Raw genomic sequence first — 18,913 nt, forward strand, 5'->3', positions numbered from 1 at the left:
ATGCTGTATCTTTTTAACTATGGAGCCCTAATACATTTTAATTTTCAAGTAAAATATTGATTACTGACCTTAGTTTGTAGACCAAAAATGAAACTGAAAGATGTGACAGATTGGCAGATAGATAAATACATCAGAATTAGGCATGAGAGAGGGTGAAAGCTATTTAAACTAAAGGGTGATGTTGGTGCAAGCACAGATGATTGTGGAATAGTCATGGATATGTGTAGGCTGGAAGCAGAGGGAGTGCTTCATGTGTCATCTTGTATGGGGTGGAAAAGAAACGTAACAGTGTCTAAGGTGGAGCCAGGTAGGCATGGGAGAAGGGCTGAGTGATAGTGGGAGGTCAGACATGATTGAAAAGATCCTGTAGAACTTGCTACAGGGCTAGATATCCTGCAGCCCCTGACACTGGTATAGATTGTTTGATCTCAATAGAACCGTGTTGTGTTTACAGCTTGCTGGGATTTATCCAAAGATTTGATATTTTTAAAAGACTTGTGTCCTTGTAGGCAGGGCAACATGTGATTGCAAGAAATGTAAATTAAAAACATGTGAAGTTTACTTTCCCTTAAGTTGTGAGTAGACTTTGTAAGACATCTTTATGGCATGAAGGTACAAGCTGCGTTTTTTATTTTAACTATCTGAATAATAATGAAAACACAGATAAAAGGAGCCAGGTTTGTAAGTTGAAAAAGTATGATTTTCACTAGAGGGAGAGAGTTGTTAAGTTGGAACCAGGTTTTTTTAGGGCAGATGTATAGATTCGGTGTAGTTTCAGACACTGACACCTAAAAGGCATAGGCTGAGAAAGGAGAAGAACACAAAGGTAGAGAGAGTCAAAACACGCAGAAAGTCTCTAATATAAAGTTGTTGAGCCTGTATTCTTAAATGTATGTGGTTCTTTTCCTTGAAGACCATTCTTCCTCTCTAAAGACAATAATTAGCCTGATACATTTGCATTAAACTGCACTTATTTTGCATTTATAACATGGGTATTTAGGAGACAGCATAGTAGGAGGAAGCTTTTTTCAAAGTCAGAGTATATGAAAAAATAAACTTATTTTAGGTTCAATGGAGGAAAAAGAAATGTTTATGCTATATAAGCTTTTCTTCTTGTATTTTTGTAGCCAAGTGGATTATCGAGCAAAACTCTGGGCTTGCAACTTTTGCTATCAGAGAAATCAGGTAAGAAAATGAAACATTCAGGAGACACAAAATATTTTTTTATAAGGTAAAAGTCAATATCTTAGTTTTTCAGGTTTTAGTTGCAAACTGAAATTGATGGGGATGATACACCAGGGATCAGCTATATCTTCAGAGATTGCACTGAGATTTTTTTTCATGACAGCAATAGTCAACGTCTGTTGAAGGGGAAACTAGTCTGTACTTATATTTTTGTTTTCTGTAGAAGCTGTAATCTTTTGTTTATATTTAATTTCTGTGGGTTTATTTGCAGTTTCCTCCTACCTATGCTGGTATATCTGAAATGAATCAGCCAGCTGAACTTTTACCTCAGTTCTCCAGCATTGAATACGTAGTACAGGTAATATCATTAAGTAAAATCTCTAACATCTGTAACCTTGCAGTATACAAAAAGAATTAATTTCAATTTCATCTCTTCCCTCTGCTTTAATGATCATTAGTCTATATGTGCTTGTTAGTAGAGTGAACATATTTCCATCAATTGGAAAACATAACTCTTTGTAAAAACAGAAGGATGGCTAGTAAGACTGGTTAAAAGAAAAAGAAGAAAAAAAAAGGTGGTTTTGAAAGGCAGTAATTCTATTAAGTGTGTTTTTTTGCCAGGAATTAATTTGTGTTTGTGCTGGGAGTTCGCTTACTGCTGTTGCTTGCTCAAACAATTTCAGTTCAAATTTGGCCACCTGTTGATTCATTTCTCATTAATGAGTTTGTAATTAAATAATTACAAGTTAATTTTAGGTCTAGATCGTTTAGAGAATACAGCTAATACATATGCAGTTCAGGTGTTCAAACTTTAACAATTTTTTTTAGGATAGAAGTTACTTGAAATAAAAAATGGACCTACAACCCAAGATTGTAGATGTCTGAAATTGCAACTCTGTATCTCTGAATTCCCTTGTTGAGGATTAAGATGTGTAAGACTTCAGTGAGGCATTAAGATCCTCCAGATTGGAGCTTGAGCAGAATCTCTACTTTTTGCCAACTCTTGTAACAAAGTAGAGAGTATATTTGCTCATAGTACAGCAGAATTACTTTAGGAGTAATCAAAAAAACTGATGATATCTAGAGTAAAATTATGAGGTGAAATGCCACAGGATGTTAACACATTTGGATTATTTTATAATTATGAACAGCTTTGTTACATTTGTTTGGAACAATAAACTTCATTATGTATGAAAAGATTTATAACTGGCACATGCTTCAAAACTATCAAGCAATTCTGAAAGGATTTATTTTTTCTTTTTTCATAAGCATTTTATTTTTGTGCAGAGTTCTTTAGGGCAGAGGTTTCATTCCCCTTTAGCTCCAGGTACTGATTACTACTTGGGAGGGATGTAAGTTAGATGGAGCATTGCCATTATTCCTGTGATTGAACTGAAAACTTTTTACAAACTGTACTTTGCTTGGTTTTGGTCCTGTAAATGTTGCCAAGATTTGTTTTTCATGCCATTGTGTTTGTGTTTCTCAAAGCGTGGTCCTCAGATGCCTCTGATATTTCTGTATGTCGTGGACACATGCATGGAAGATGAAGATTTGCAGGCTCTGAAGGAATCCATGCAGATGTCTCTTAGTCTCCTGCCACCAACTGCCTTAGTAGGTCTCATTACCTTTGGCCGAATGGTGCAAGTTCACGAGCTGGGCTGTGAAGGAATTTCCAAAAGTTATGTCTTCAGAGGTACAAAGGACCTATCTGCAAAACAGCTGCAGGTAATGCACAAAAGCAGACAAAAAAAACCCCCAACCAAACCATCAAGATGATGGTGGTGAAGAAATTCACATAGTCTGTAAACAAACTCCATAATAAAATCTTGTGCATTTGACTGCAGGAAATGCTAGGGCTTACAAAAGTAGCTGTTTCACAAGTCGGTCGGGGTCCTCAAGTGCAGCAGCCACCACCTTCTAACAGGTAATGTGCTTAAAACTTCTAGACCTCATACCTTGACTACATTGATTTACTGTAAAAAATAGGGTTTGTGGCAATGAAAACAATAACTGAGAGTCGAACCTTTTGACCAGGCATGGTTTTACTGGGAGACTAATGGTTATAGCCTGTTTCTTTCCTATAGTTTGTGCTGAGAAGAAAAGACTTCATGGGTCTTTTCACTGGATGATGCTTTGGAAATGTTCTGAGATAATGCTCTCTAGGTGTATTATAGATAAATAAATAATGATGGCTGGGGTTGGTATGCTGGAAAGTGTTAACAGCTGCTTTAGTGCTGCTTTCTTATGTGGATATCCAGTTTTGCCTTCGCTATGTTCTCCTCCTCCTTCCTCTATTCCCCTCCCCTTCTGTCTCTCATTTGGAAATTGTGGGTTGGTGTTTGATTCTTCTGCGTATTCCACTGTGACACAGGAGAAATTGATGATAAAAAGAGACACTTTTGCAGTCTCTGCCTTCCCATAAGTAGCAGCATTTGTAGAGAGTCTGTAGCAGAGAGCACAAAAAATATTTATATGTTAAAAATTCTTTCTGTGTTAGTCTGATCTTTGATTTTCATTGAAGTAGTGAAATGAGTTTTGTTTTGAGATTCATAGGTCATCATCTGTTGAGTTCTTTTGACTAGATAGAGTTCTGTCTGGTTAGTGGTATAAATTAGTAAATTCTTGTTTTACAAGCACTTTGCTGAACTTACTAAGCTGAGTGTGCTGTGTGTCTAGTAATACCAAACTGTTACATTTGGTGTCCTGGTTCTGGCCAGGCCTGAGTTAACCTCCCCAAGCTGCCAGCCCAGGTGAGCAGAGTTAGCCCTCTGGTAGTTACTTAGGCTGTTTGCACACCACCTGACATCACTCCCCCATAAGAGGGGCTGGTCAGGGAGGGGTGCTCCTGGGTGCCTCCAGGACAGTCTGAGTGAGGCAGGGGAGTTGCTCGTTAAGGTTCTATGTGTGATCACTGGGTGTAAGTGAAATTTGCTGTCACTGTTCTCCTTTCATGGTGCTTTTGTCAGTAAACTGTCCTTACCCCAACCCACAGAGGTTGTATCTGTTTCTTATCTGGGAGTGAGTGGCATTTGGGGCTGAACCACAGCAGTTGGGGATGCAGGGACGTTGATCTGAATCCAGACTAGAATCTAGAATTAGACATTGCGAAGATAGGCCTGGTGTATTCATAGTGACCAACTAGTGAATGTTTTTACATAACAGTTTGAATCTAAACTAATTCCACGTTATTTGTTCACAGATTCTTGCAACCAGTGCAGAAAATTGATATGAATCTTACTGATCTTTTGGGTGAACTGCAGCGGGATCCTTGGCCTGTTCCACAAGGAAAACGGCCCTTGCGTTCTTCTGGAGTGGCGCTGTCCATAGCTGTCGGGCTCCTTGAGGTAATAGCTTTGTCTATGCTTGTGCTGATACCTAACTCATCATTTTGTTGCAAAAAAAGCTCTCACAATCAATGTGTAAATACCTTACTAATGGATGCATATTAGATTTGTATGATGATTGTGGTGAATATCATTCCTTACATACCTAGAGTAATTGTAGGTGTTTACACATTTTAATGAAGAAAAATAGAGACTTTGAATTTACAGTGGATTTAAGTTTTCAGAGGGGGGAAAAAGTATAATTGTTGTAGAATGCTATCAATGTGATAAATACCTATGTAGCTATTTCTTTTGTTCAATTTGTAGGAAACTCTGACTGTTTTCTTTGTCTTCTATTTTCCCCCAGTGCACTTTTCCTAATACTGGTGCACGCATAATGATGTTCATTGGAGGACCAGCTACACAGGGACCTGGCATGGTTGTAGGGGATGAACTGAAGTTGCCTATAAGATCCTGGCATGACATTGAAAAAGACAATGCTAAATATGTTAAAAAGGGTACTAAGGTAAGAGGTGATCGTGGTTGATATGTTAGGCATCTTACCAGCAAGTAAACATTTATACTGCCTGGCTTTGTAAAATACTGTTAGTAGTAGCAAATGTATAAAGAAGTGAGAGGTACATGGTTTTGTTTACTTGTCTCTGAATAGTGGTATGTCTTCAAGAATTTATTCAGACATTCTTGTATATTAAGTTTGTCCAGCTCACATGAATGTTCTTTGGAGGGCTTCTGGTTTGAGCCAGAAAAGATTTGTGTGGCCAAATGATATATCTAGAGTAAGGCTGTTTGCTCCTAAGACAGCTGTTCAAAAAGCTGGCTCTGTAGTTGGGGTAGAGATAGTTTATTTCATCTTAAATGCACATTTGGGTGGGTGAACTGCATCCAAAACCTGTTGAATTTATCTTAACTGATTATAATGGAAGCTTAAACAGTCAGCTGAATCATGGGGACCTGTTGTTAGAGACACTTGAGGTTAGCAAGGTAAATTCAATTCCATGTGTTGGATGTAGTACTTTATGCAAGGGTTATTAAGAAAAAAACAAGGTAGCTTTCTAGTTTAAGTGGCAACCAGTGGTCTGTCTAGTATGAGTTGGGTTTTTTTCTGACCAGCTGAGAACCTAAGTGTTGAAAATTCCAGTCTGAATTTTAACTTCAGGAAAAAAATATCTTTTAGCTTGTATTAGAAAATCATGTGAATGAAATCTGATAATGTTGGTTTAGGAGAGTTTAGAATTTAATATGAAGGTGAGGAGAGTTCACGTCCTGAATTGCTATGAACTGTATTTTCATCTTGGATTCAGCATTTTGAAGCCCTGGCTAATCGGGCTGCAACAAATGGTCATGTTATTGACATATATGCATGTGCATTGGATCAGACTGGTCTTCTGGAGATGAAGTGTTGTCCCAACTACACTGGGTATGTGCCTGTTCATTTTTAACTAGTATATGAAGATGCAGGGGTTTGTTTGTACATTTGTTTGTTTAAATTGTTTAACAGGAACCACTGAAGTACTTACCAAAACTTTCTGCTACTTTCTAAAAACAAGCCTCACACTCTGATAAACTGTGGTGGTTGGATTTGTCCTGGCATTTCTTGGCCTCTGGCAGATTTGTCACAACTGTGGGTTTAATCAGAAGGCATTTTCCTGTTTTAATATGATCTGTTTGAGGCTTAAATAACATGGATATGCTTTAAACAAGCAATTTATCCTATGCACTGTAGCTCTTTTATTTTTTCAGTGTATGTATATGTAAACTGCAGGTTTCTGTAATCTCATAGACTCACAGAATGTTAGGGGTTGGAAAGGACCTCAAAAGATCACCCAGTCCAACCACTCTGCCAGAGCAGGGGTAAAGATAAGGACCTGTCAGCCTTCTTTTTCTTGCTGTGCAGGGTGGTACTAACCCCTGTGTTATTCTTCGTCTTGTTTATGCTGTTTTTCTATATGCTGCTGTTCATAGGTTCAGTCACTGTCTTAGGTCATTATCAGGTACATCTGCTGCTCCTGATTTTTGCTCTCTCAATCTAAGACATGGTCTTGTGTTCCCTCCAGCTTGTCTTGCCATGATTTCACTTGAATATAATCAAAGCAAATTGAAGTCTTTCTCATGAAACCACTCCCCTATTTTCTGTCACTGTGGGTGACACCCCCACCCTTCTTATTGTGCAGGTCTGGGATAGCTTTTTGACTCTTGCTCATGTGTTAAGTACCTCATTAGTTTTGTAAATCCTTCCAGTTCTTCCTCCTTATTTTTTCAGAGACTGTCCTTTCTTTTTTTGAAAAGTCTTTTCCACACTCATAGTATTTCATTTCTGCTGATCTAGACACTTGCTTTACCTACTGCTTCATTTTTAGGTTAGAGTGCTGTATTGTCTGGCTCATTTTTCTTGCTTGTTACTGTTAGCTTTGACAGTACCAACTGCAGGTAAGACTAGATGAGGCATATTTGCTTATCAGTTTAATAACTGGTATATCTGTGGGTAATGGGCCTGTCAGCATGATTATATGACATAGTCTCCCAAGCACATGCTACATAGGCAAACCAAGAAGAATGAGAGATGCAGGCAAAGGCTGTGATGAGTTTCAGGCCAGCTTGCTTGTGCTAATCATAGAATCATAGAATGGCATGGGTTGGAAGGGACCCCAAGGATCATAGAGCTCCAACTCCCCTGCCACAGGCAGGGACACCAAACTCAGGCCTGGATCTACACAAGGTTGCCCAGGGCCCCATCCAACCTGGCCTTGAACACCCCCAGAGACAGGGCAGTCACTGCTGGGTTCCTGCTTTTCAGAGCTGGGTGTGTAGCATTAACTTAGGAGTTGCCACTGCTTTTCATGGAGGATCTTAATATTTAAATTTATTGCTTCACCTGTATATTTGACGTCTATTTCTTCTCTGCATCAAACCCAAGCTGTGTTTTTTTCTGTATAGTACAGTGTAATTTTGCACTTTCTGTCAGCTCATGTGACTCATCTTACTCAGTTTCTGCTCTTCCATCAAAACTAGCCTTAATTTATAGTTTGTTTAGTTTTCTCTTATGGCATTTTCTATTTCCTTTGTGGTTACTTCCTGCATATAGGGAGGAATTTCTCATTCTGTCCATATCTATTTTCTTATATTTTTGAGTGTCTTCTTGAAAGTGGATTGCACCACCTTTCAGGTGTAAAGTTTGACCTACAAACATATTTTACTAATATGATTTAATTAATCTTTTTTGAAGAATAAAAATAACATCTCACCTTACTGTCTCCTGAATGCATTGTATGTTATTTCTTGATAAGTGGCTACTGTTGCAGTTGCATCCATGGAATATTGCTATGCATAAAAGTAAATCATACTTCTTGAGCAGAGATTCAAGCCTGGAATAATGAGTGAACTACACAGAATAAATTGGTGTAGAAGTTTAGGATATTGAATATTAGAAGTAGACTGAATTGGCATGAGAAGCTTACGATGCGTTCTTAGTGTTGGAAGTCCAGTGTAGTATCTTCCCCAGTGAAAGATTTTTGTTGCATATTATAATCCAAATGAGCTTGAAATGCTGATTGGGCAAGAAAAATGTCATCCCTGACATTGTAACAAAATAATGGTTTAACAATGGACCATTTTAAGAAGGCAAAAATGTGCTTCCCAGTGAAGTGTGTTTTAGTTTGTCTTTAACAGAAGTAAACTCTGTAAATCTCATGTGCTAAATTATTGCATAATAAGTAATCTGTTTTAACTGGAGGGGTTTGTTTTGTTGTTGTTGTCTAGAGGCTACATGGTAATGGGAGACTCTTTCAATACATCTTTATTCAAACAAACCTTTCAGAGAGTATTCACGAAAGATATGCAAGGACAATTCAAAATGGGATTTGGTGGCACATTAGAAATAAAGGTAAGAATAAAGAAATACAGTGTTTTAGTTAAACACTGAAATGGCTGTGAACTGTGGAATAAACCATTTGCCCTTCAAGGAGTTTTTAGGAATATGCTACATCGTTGTGTTAGGGTAAGCTTGGAAGTAGCTGTAACTGCCCACCTATCTTTTTACAGGTCTGTGATTCTGTAAATGAGAATTCTGTATAATGTTAATTCCTTGTTACCCTGTGTTCAGTGGCTAGGAGACTAAACTAAAGGGACACTAAACTAAAATAAATGTCCCTATTAGAAGCTCAGAACGCTGCATGTGGTGTCAGTAGTGAGTGTTTCTCAGTTCTAGGTCCAGGACAGCTTTCCTTTTATTCTCCATCCTCAACAGAATCCCCTCTGGCACTTTAACAGTACTTGTTTTTACCTCCACTCTCATGAGAAGCTTAAAGCTAAATGTGCTGTAGGTTCAGGTCCTGTCTTCCATGATGTTTCCTGCAAAATATTACAATTGTGTAGAAGAATATGGGGCTATTTTCTTGTTCAGTAAAATTCTGTTTAAGACTTTACTACTAGGGCAAATAGTTAAACCTTCTTTTTTTTTTTTTTTTTTTGTATGTGTGTTCTTGTGAATTTTGCTGGAAGATCTTAGAAAATGCAAGAAGGGATGAAAGGAAAATTACTTTGGAAGGATATACATAGCCAGATTTTGCTTTTAGCCAAGTATGTTTAGGAGATAGAGTATAAATTAATTGTGGGGTATGGACAGACTTAGCTTGCCAGTCTCATCTTGTGAATATTTTTATTACTTTGTTAGAAAGTAGACATTATCCAGCGTACTTTCTAGGCTCTGAGGCTTATAAATAGCATCAGCTTTTCTCCATGTTTTGATTTATGTTCATGCTATGGTATTAGATGTCTTAATTGGTACACCAAATATACATAATTAAGTGTAGAAAGTGAGCACATGAAAAGTTTCTCTGAACATACCAAGCTTTGTTATATGTATAACCTTTCCTAAAGATATCAAGAGTCTGATATGCATTGAGATTTTAAGTAAGTAATGATAAAATAAGACTGAAGTCTTCTTAGTGTGACATATTAATGTATGTTTTTTTTTTTCTTCTAAATGTGAAGACTTCAAGAGAAGTAAAGATTTCTGGAGCGATTGGACCCTGTGTCTCTCTGAACTCTAAAGGACCTTGTGTCTCAGAAAATGTAAGTACACCTGTCTGAGAATGAAGGTAATATCCTGCTATGGAAAAATAGGATTTGGGATTTCTGGACTTGAGAAGAGGCTGGAACTTTTCCATAAATGGAACTTTTAACCAATTTTAAATTAAATACATGCAAAGGCTGTTCTAAAACGCTGTTTGTGTAAGGATGTAACTTACAACTTGTAAATCTTAAACTTGTTTATATAAGCTCCTGTTCACTACTAGGTTAGATTCAAGTTGTATTAGACCTTGTGGATCCCTTGTAACTTTTTCAGGTTTGTCCTCTGAGTACTTGAAGTTATTACAGAGAAGTTACATGCTGGCATAGCAGACACCAAGCAGAGTGAGTTAGGGTGCTTTATAGCTAAAGTCAGAGCTATGTCCTTTTATCCAGAGGGAATAATGAACAGGAGGGCACAAGTAGATGGAAATAGCCCTTTTATCTTGACCCTGGCTTCCCATTTGTGTAGCTGTTTCACCAAGTGCACGTTTAATTGATTGGCATATCAACTACTCGAGGCTCCTGAAGTAACTCCTTTGAAGACTTAAATCACTTATTTTTTTATCAGATGTTATTATATTACAGCTTAATTTTACATTTGATTACTAATCCAAAACAATTACTGCAAGTAACCAAAATGTATTACATTTGAAAAGTCTCACTGTTGTTCCTGACAATAATAGAGATATGATAATGATAATAGAGACTTTCACCAAGCATTTCTTCGTGCCTAAATTTTCCATTTATTTATCAACTAAAAATCTCAATATAATCAGCATTTTTTTCCCTTAGTGATCTGGTACAGATTTTCTTATTTCATCACCTAACAAAAAAAAAAATCCCCAACAATTAAGTGTCCATCTCTCTATTTAAGCCACATATCTAAATCCTCTGAGGTAATAAAAAATTGTGAATTCATGTCAGTTTCCTTGCAGTTACATAATGATTGATTCATATTCCAACCCCCTTTTTCTTGAAATTATCTGAATTAAAATTGAACTAAAACACTGACTAAAATGTAGATGCATGCAGCTCGTTTGAACTTTAATGGGATGTTTATTCTACCCATAATACTTTTCACAGTGAACACAAGCACAGTGACGATATTGCCAGTTTAATTCTCCCTTGGTTTTGTTTGGTTTCACCAGGTCCATTATACACAAGTAATTATTTTAATTGGTTTCTCTGGGTATTTATGTTGTTTGGATGACAAAAAGGAGTTGTTACTTGAAATACACCACTCTGTACAGCTTACTTATTAGTTATTAGAGATATTGTAACTACATGCTATATACTATGTAAACTATCTAGTTGAAGTTTTCCTGGTGTGTCTTAGAAGACTTGTAGTGCTTTTTCCCACTTCTGACTTGCTGTTTCCATTTTCTAATGCCATCTCCTTATCTTTCCAATGTTTTTAATCTCTTGCAGCTGTCTCTTCTTAAAAAAATATTAGTCCTACATTCAACACTGCACTTATTTTGCAAGAGTATTTGAGAAACTTAGAGTGAGCAGGGAGAAAACTTGTGACAGAGTAGTTGTAAACAATTACCAATAATGGCCAGATGTACTTCACAAAGTAATACTTCTGGGTTTTAAAAGTATAATAAAATCTTTCAATAGGAGATTGGAACAGGAGGTACTTGCCAGTGGAAGATTTGTGGACTTAATCCTACTACGACACTTGCACTGTACTTTGAGGTGGTCAATCAGGTAATAAATATTTGTCTATTTGTCTACTAAGCACAGTAATTTTATGTGATTACTGAAGCCTGTACTTTGTGAGCTTCCATCAAGCACAGTAGCAGGAATATGAGTGGTGTTGCTATTTTGTGTTGTCAAAGTTTACAGACTAACAGCTGAACGAGGAGCTAACTTCTTCAGTATGATGAGAACCAAAGAGCTCTACAAATTTTGTATAAAGATCATAATCCAAGGCTAATTTTTCTTTTCAGTGTTACTTAGTGAAATGTATTTTACTTGCAAGATATGAAAATACTTCAATCTGTATATTTAAAAGTGCTTTTCAATATTTCTCTGATGCTTTAGATACAAGGTAATTACTCCATAATGTTACAGTTTAATTTATGCTTTAATTGCTCAGAATTTGCAAATAAAGATTGGCTTTATTGAAATGCACTGGGGGCATGTAGTCTGGTTTCCTTTTTCCCTGTGGGGGTACTAGGAAAGTGGATGGAAACATGACAAACAGACTATTTCCTTCTTGTACTTTTCCTTCTTCCAAGTATTTGAAGCTCAGGAAACTATGTGAGCTGTCCATAGTTTCTGTATAGACTATACAAAGGTTTGAAAACTTGAAATTACCTCATTTTTAATTTTACTTTTTGCATATTTGTTCTGGTCTCATTTTATCAGTAGCTCTAAGACTGGTCATGGTGTGTAATAGTTGCTTTCAACTCTTACTCTCTTTTGGAAATACTCACTGTGCTAGCAGTGCATAAACCTGCATTTACACTAATGAGAGTTATGAATTTTCAGTTGACACTTGAATTCCAATCTTTACATTTTAATGGCACTTCCTGGGATTCATTAATGAACATTTTATAGTATCAGTTTTGTTGCTGAAACTGATACCAGAGTGATACCAGCACCGCTCTCATCCTAACTCCCAAACACTGGTGTTCCATCTGCTGCTAGAAATGAAATTAACTCCATCCCAGCCGAAACCAGGACACTTGGTTAAGGGTATCTGGTGGAGATAGCAACTGCTCCTATCACCCCTTGACCATCTCCTAGGTTTATTGGCTGTGTGTAGTAAAGGTACTCAACAAAAGCACCAGAAAATGCATTTATATAACTCGAGCTGCCTACTGCAAATAATTTTATCATTTTCTAGTAACTGGTTCATATGTTTTTGAATTATACTGTAAAATTGAGATTCCCCTCTATTTAATTTTCTTTTCCTTCTGTACTTAGCACAATGCCCCCATTCCTCAAGGAGGACGTGGTGCAATCCAGTTTGTCACTCAGTACCAGCATTCCAGCGGACAGAGACGTATCAGAGTGACCACAGTTGCCAGGAAGTATGTTTTAACTTGTGATGAATCATTTCTGAAAAAGCAGGATATACATTTGCCTTTTAACCTTTAGGTTTTTAACCAGTCTATTGTTCTGGGATATGCAGTGCCACAGGTGGTGAAGACATGATCACACCTTTGAGACAGTTGCCTCTCCTGTTCTGTGAGTGGTCTGCTCTCTTGGGAGGTTGCAGCTGTGGTATATTGATGTTGTGGGAGTGGTCTGTGGTAACCAAAGTGATTTTTAGATTAAGAAGAAGCTTTGAGTGAAATTCTGTGGCTTAAACTGAGGAGATGACCAGACTTAGGGAATGGAAAAGATCACTCCATAACTACACTTGAGTGCTAGCTGCTGTTCATGGGGCTGTAAATGACCATCCTTCTGTGCATTACCTTTACCTGCAGCTTCCCTGATTCAGTTTACTTCACAGTTTTAGAAAGCAATGTTTAATATTGTGTAGGTGTCCAATGACATTTTCTTTAATGAGGAGATTTTTGATTGGTTAATTTAATGGAAAATCCAGTTTATCAAAAAAGTATTGCTCTTGCTGTTGTTATAAATATCTTGCTAGCTTACATTAGTTATTAGATGCCAAGCTTTTACAAATGTAAAAGGACAGATTAATAGTTCACCATGTAAATTGAAAAGAAGTAGCAAAGGTGCACAAGAAGACTGCTGGTGTGTGAATGTGTGATTAGCTTCCTGGACAGTGAACTGTTTTATAAGTGATATTCTATTTTATTTCACTGGCTGCATGGCATCTGTCCAAATGAGGGACACTTCTTATAAAAGAATGGTTAACTGGGAGCTGCTCATTTATACCTAGTAGATTTTTGAAGGTCCAGCAAGAGTTTGTTAAACTGCTAACGCTGCTTTATTTGCCTTAATCTTTAACATGGCCAAGTGTAGAGTGCTGCACATGGAACATAACACCATGCAGTGCTCCAGGCTTGGGGGAGACTGGCTGGGGAGCTGTCAGGAAGAGAAGGACCTGGGGGTGTTGGCTGACTGCAGGCTGAATATGAGCCAGTAGTGTGCCCAGGCAGCCAAGAAGGCCAATGGCATCTTGGCTTGTATCAAAAATAGTGTGGCCAGTAGGTCCAGGGAGGTAATTGTGCCCCTGTACTGGGCATTGGTGAGGCGGCACCTCGAGTGCTGGGTCCAGTTCTGGGCTCCCCACCATAAGAAGGACATTGAGGTCCTGGAGCGAGTCCAGAGAAGGGCAACCAGGCTGGGGAAGGGGCTGGAGGGCAAATCCTATGAGGAACAGCTGAGGGAGCTGGGGGTGTTTAGCTTGGAGAAGAGGAGGCTGAGGGGAGACCTTATCACCACCTACAACTACTTGAAGGGAGGTTGTGGAGAGGTGGGTGATGGTCTTTTCAGCCAGGTGACAGGAGATGGGACAAGGGGAAATGGCCTCAAGCTGTGCCAGGGCAGGGACAGATTACATGTTAGGAGATGTTAGGGAATGGTTGGACTCGACAATCTTCAAAGGTCTTTTCCAGCCTTGTGATTCTGTGAAGGGATATTCTGAGGGTGGACATCATTCTGCTCATTGTGATGCAGACACTTGTATTTTTCTTTTGCAGCTGGGCAGATGCACAGACACAGATTCAAAATATAGCTGCATCTTTTGACCAGGAAGCTGCTGCGATTCTCATGGCGAGATTGGCTGTCTACAGGGCGGAGACGGAAGAGGGGCCTGATGTGCTTCGGTGGCTGGACAGGCAGCTTATACGCCTGGTAAAAAGCACTAGTTAGAAGAGTTGGATTGGTTTTCTTTTAAAAATAGACCAAACAAACATAGAAGAACTGATTGCTTCATTTCTACAAGAGAGTGGGGAGAATTGACTTAAGATTTTCTATTCTAAATGCAAAAAAAGAGTAGATATGTTTTTAATTCATTAATGCTCTCAGTCCTTGGCAGTTGGCAACTGCCAGCAATTGGAGACATTCTAGCAGGAGATTAGCAGAAATCTAAGCTTTCTCTACTTTCTCTGCCTGTAACGATATTGTAGACAAAGTATTTTTAGCAAAAAGAAGTCCAGATACCTAGAAAACCATGTGAAATGTCTTTATTTTCAAAAGTTGGCTTTTTAAAATTTCTTACTCTTAATTAAGTAGTTATTAATAATTTAATTTTAAATACGTTCTACAGAGCTGTTTAATTATACAACTCTGCTTAGCAATTTTAGAGGAAAAAATCCAACAAAAACAATTAAAGCCTTGTATGCAAGGAAATTGCTGCTTGAATTCAGGTCAGTGTTTTTGCTAGGTTTCAAAGCTGTAAGCACTTGGAATCGTGTGTCTACTAAAACCAAACAAGCTTGCTGCAATGACATGACCAAGCAAGTATGTTTCTTAATTTAGATAATTTTTTTCTTTTATTCCAGTGTCAGAAATTTGGTGAATATCACAAGGATGATCCCAGCTCTTTCAGATTTTCAGAAACCTTTTCACTCTACCCACAGGTGAGCAGAAGACAGGCATGTCTTTAAGGGGTAAGGAGAGAACACTTGGTGAAGAAAGAGGTGCTGAAGCCCAGAGTAAAATAAATCTGTATGCTGGATACCAGAATGGGAACAGCCCCCCTGTCCCCAGCTGTCTGACATGCAACATTAGGCAGATCACTCTGTTGTCTGTGTTGTGGTTGTCCCCTTTCGCTCTCTGTCCTTACAGCTAAATTTTCTCTGTGTGGTTTTTGTTTCTCCATTGATGGAATCTTTATTTTACCTGAGTTTGTAATTCAGGTAGTGACACTTTTTTTTAAGGGCAATTTTAATGATGAAATTCTGAAAACATGAGAAGAGATGTGGTCTTGCTTTGTTGTTTCTTTCCTATATGCTTTATAATACTGACCTGAAAAGAAACACTTCACTGGTGAAGTGAACTTGACTATATTAAAATTTGAATGGTTTCTTTGCAAAAATTCCATTCTGATGAATTCCTCCATGCTGACAACTCCCAATATCTTGGTTTTGGATGCTTCCTAGTCTTCCATGGTATTTCTGTTGGAGTTTTCTACCAATCTGTCTCAAGGTGTTAAGTGTTGTGGATAGATTAACTCAGTATGTGGAGGCATGGATTCAGCAAGGAAAGAACTTTTTCCCTTTTACTAATAAAGTTCAACTTTGCTGTGGTTAGTGTTATTTTTTCTGTTCACTCTTGTCTTGTGTGAGTAGCACAACAGCCTCCCTCGTAGGAACAGTAGTACTAAAAGAAACGGTTTGGCAATATTTGATCATAGTTTTTATCACTTAGCACTGGAGAAGAAGAAATCTTAAACTTTTCTCTAATTCAAAGTTCCTTTATAGGTTTATCCATTCTCCCCTCTTTGTCTCACTCTTGTGAGAGTATCTAAAAAATGGCAAAGGTGCATTTACAAGTTAAAAACGTTAGAGGGCTCGGAGTTCAGTTTTGTTGGGGCATTCTTCTCATGCAGTTAGTGGAAACATTTCTCTCCTTGTACAACTCTCCTTTTTATCTGTGAAAGTTCAAGCAAATGTTTGTGTTTTTTTTCTTTTGCAGTTTATGTTTCACTTGAGAAGATCTCCTTTCTTACAAGTTTTCAATAACAGTCCAGATGAGAGCTCGTACTATCGTCATCACTTTATGCGCCAAGATCTAACCCAGTCGCTTATCATGGTTCAGCCAATTCTCTATGCCTACTCCTTCAATGGACCTCCAGAGGTATCATTATATATAATAAAGTAATTTTAAATTGTTTTTTTATTCTTGGAATAGTTAATAGTTTTGGTGTGCCTAATAAGGTTGATCCAGTTAAGTTACATGGTACCAATTCAGTTAAATTATATAGTATAATGTCACTGCCCTTGAGAAGGGGGATTGAAACCTTGGTACACTGGATTTTGTAAATAATGAGTGTTTACTGTATACAATATTGGTGGATACATGTGTACAGTAATAACAGCTGTAAGGATAACAAAAAAAAACCCAACCCAGATAACCCTCAACCCCCAAATCTTTTACTTGAATAAATATTGAATCTTTATACATTGAAATGCAAGTAAATGGCACTGTATAGGTAAATGTGGAGGCACTTGAAAGACTAGAAAAGTGCATAATAATGAAAGAGATTTCAGTTCTGGCATACAGTTTTTATTACTTCCATGAAGTTTTACATTCAGAATCAGGCTGGATAATGTTAGAATGAGATTGTGTGGGATGCAGATGTATAACTTGAAAACCAGCAAATACGGAGCTTTAGTAAGTGATTGAAGACGTTCCTGAGATTCAGTCGACTTGGTTGAGTCAGAAAGCTGGTAATGACATCTGATGACTTAGTTCTGCATCAGTTGCTAATTTTTTATTAATTTTTAAATCTTAGCCTGTTCTTCTGGATAGCAGCAGCATTTTGCCAGATCGCATTCTCCTTATGGACACCTTTTTTCAGATCCTTATTTATCACGGAGAGGTAAGATCTGTACATACATGTTCTTTTTCTGGAGAATGTTATGCTGTGTTATGAAACACAAGCCTCAGTTCTGAAGCATTCCAGTGCTCAACGGGTTGTCTGTGTGGCTGATACCAGACCTGTAATTCATGTCTGTAGTGTGATAACCAAACATACTTGACATTACTTCATGTTGCAGCACTCGTTGTTATGACAAGTTTAAGATGAATTAGCTTCAATATGTGGATTATGTGGTTTAGACCAATATTTTTCCAACTTCTAATAATGCTTTTGCCTGCACTCCCCACCCCCAGTAATTCACTCATTTGTTTTAGACCTCTAAGTTAGTTCTTTGGGGATAGTGAGTCCCAATTTTATAATCTCTCTTCCTGGAGGAATGAAACTGTTCTTGGCAGTTGAGTAGGTAGACACTCACTAGTAATATAAACATAAATGCGTGTGACATGCTGGTGCTCTGCTGCCCTTGAGGAATTGAGCTGTAAGCGGTTCCCAGCTGAGAGTTTGAGAAATACTGTTATGGATCACATCCTTATAGCTGTACTGTTTAAAACAGCTGTTAAACCTCAGACCTTCTTGAGTAGAAAAACAGGAGCAGCAGGGGGATGAAGGAAGGGGATGAGCAGCCTGAGGGAAGGGGAATGGGGAGCCAAGCATGGTTGCAAGGCAGTCAGAGGCCTCACCAGTGAGGGCCCAGCTCCACTGTGCCAGAGCAAGGCCAGTTTGTGGGTGGTAACCAGGTTTGGCCACCAGTTCAGATCCTCACAAGTCAATGAGGATGAGGCAGATCCCAGTTACAGCCAGGTAGTCAAGCCCCTGAGTCCACATGTGTGGCCAGGTACAGGCACAGCTGCAGCAGAGCTCTGGCAGGGGCCAGCCCTCAGCTTAGAACAGCTGCCAAGCAAAGGAACAGGGAGCCCATACTGAGAGTCCCTCCAGCCTGATCAGTGAGCTGACCTTGGGCAGTCAGCTTCACTTCTAGAAGGTGGGGAGACCCTGAAAGGTAGATGTCAGTGTAAATATTTGTTTGGTGTTGTAGATATGTGTATTTAAGAATTGCAAATAGTGTCCCTTGACCTGATGAACTAAATGTTTAGCATAACAATGGGTGGCAGAAAAGGAAATACAGAAGAACCGCACATTGTTTTAAAAAAATACATCTAGTGGCATGTTTACTTTTAAAACCCAAGCTGTGGAAGTAACTTGGATATTGTAGGGCAAAAAGGGGTGAGTGATAGGAAAGAGGCCAGCCATGGCATGTTCTCCTCTGAAAAGCCCAGTGTATTGGTGAAGCAGTTCTAAATTTCTTTCTTCCCCCTATCCCCAGACCATAGCTCAGTGGCGTAAATCAGGTTACCAAGATATGCCAGAATATGAAAACTTCCATCACTTGCTACAAGCTCCAATAGATGATGCCCAAGAAATTCTCCATTCCAGATTTCCAATGCCCAGATACATTGATACAGAGCACGGGGGAAGCCAGGTATGGTAAAATACACATATATAATCTAGGAAGTGATGTGTTAGTAATTTCATGAGGTTTTTTTGGTAATAAACATGCATTTCTATTCTAAAATACATGTAAATTGCAAGTGAAGCTTTTGGTTTTTAAAGCTTTTACAGAACCAAGTATTTAATAGTAGCTTTTTCCCTAATTTGTGAACTATGTTATTTAATACTATTTTTACCATACTGACCTGGACTCTCAGATTCCCTGTGTGAGGTAAGACAAGTTAGTTCCAGGGTCTTTGGAACAGTGCCAGAAATAGTCTTTGTGTGTGGGTTGTTTTTTTTTTTAAATTTATTTAACATTTTATTTATATTTTTGCTTTGCTAGGGGTTGGAA

At 38.2% G+C, this 18,913-nt stretch overlaps 1 protein-coding gene across 1 annotated transcript in view; it reads left to right on the plus strand.

Annotated features, from left to right (window-relative positions):
• The window catches only part of SEC23A (SEC23 homolog A, COPII coat complex component), a 28,057-nt gene that overhangs the window by 3,948 nt on the left and 5,196 nt on the right, over positions 1-18,913 (plus strand). Inside the window, exons 3-18 of the mRNA XM_084263376.1 lie at positions 1,128-1,185; positions 1,457-1,543; positions 2,674-2,910; positions 3,030-3,109; positions 4,385-4,529; positions 4,876-5,034; positions 5,831-5,946; positions 8,286-8,409; positions 9,519-9,599; positions 11,220-11,309; positions 12,534-12,640; positions 14,225-14,378; positions 15,029-15,106; positions 16,164-16,325; positions 16,984-17,070; positions 18,395-18,550. Of these exons, the coding sequence (XP_084119502.1) occupies positions 1,128-1,185; positions 1,457-1,543; positions 2,674-2,910; positions 3,030-3,109; positions 4,385-4,529; positions 4,876-5,034; positions 5,831-5,946; positions 8,286-8,409; positions 9,519-9,599; positions 11,220-11,309; positions 12,534-12,640; positions 14,225-14,378; positions 15,029-15,106; positions 16,164-16,325; positions 16,984-17,070; positions 18,395-18,550 (1,921 nt within the window). The remainder of the gene's footprint in view (positions 1-1,127; positions 1,186-1,456; positions 1,544-2,673; positions 2,911-3,029; positions 3,110-4,384; positions 4,530-4,875; positions 5,035-5,830; positions 5,947-8,285; positions 8,410-9,518; positions 9,600-11,219; positions 11,310-12,533; positions 12,641-14,224; positions 14,379-15,028; positions 15,107-16,163; positions 16,326-16,983; positions 17,071-18,394; positions 18,551-18,913) is intronic.

This window comes from Gallinula chloropus (assembly GCF_964237585.1).
Source record: "Gallinula chloropus genome assembly, chromosome: 4".
Classification (NCBI taxonomy): Eukaryota; Metazoa; Chordata; class Aves; order Gruiformes; family Rallidae; genus Gallinula; species Gallinula chloropus.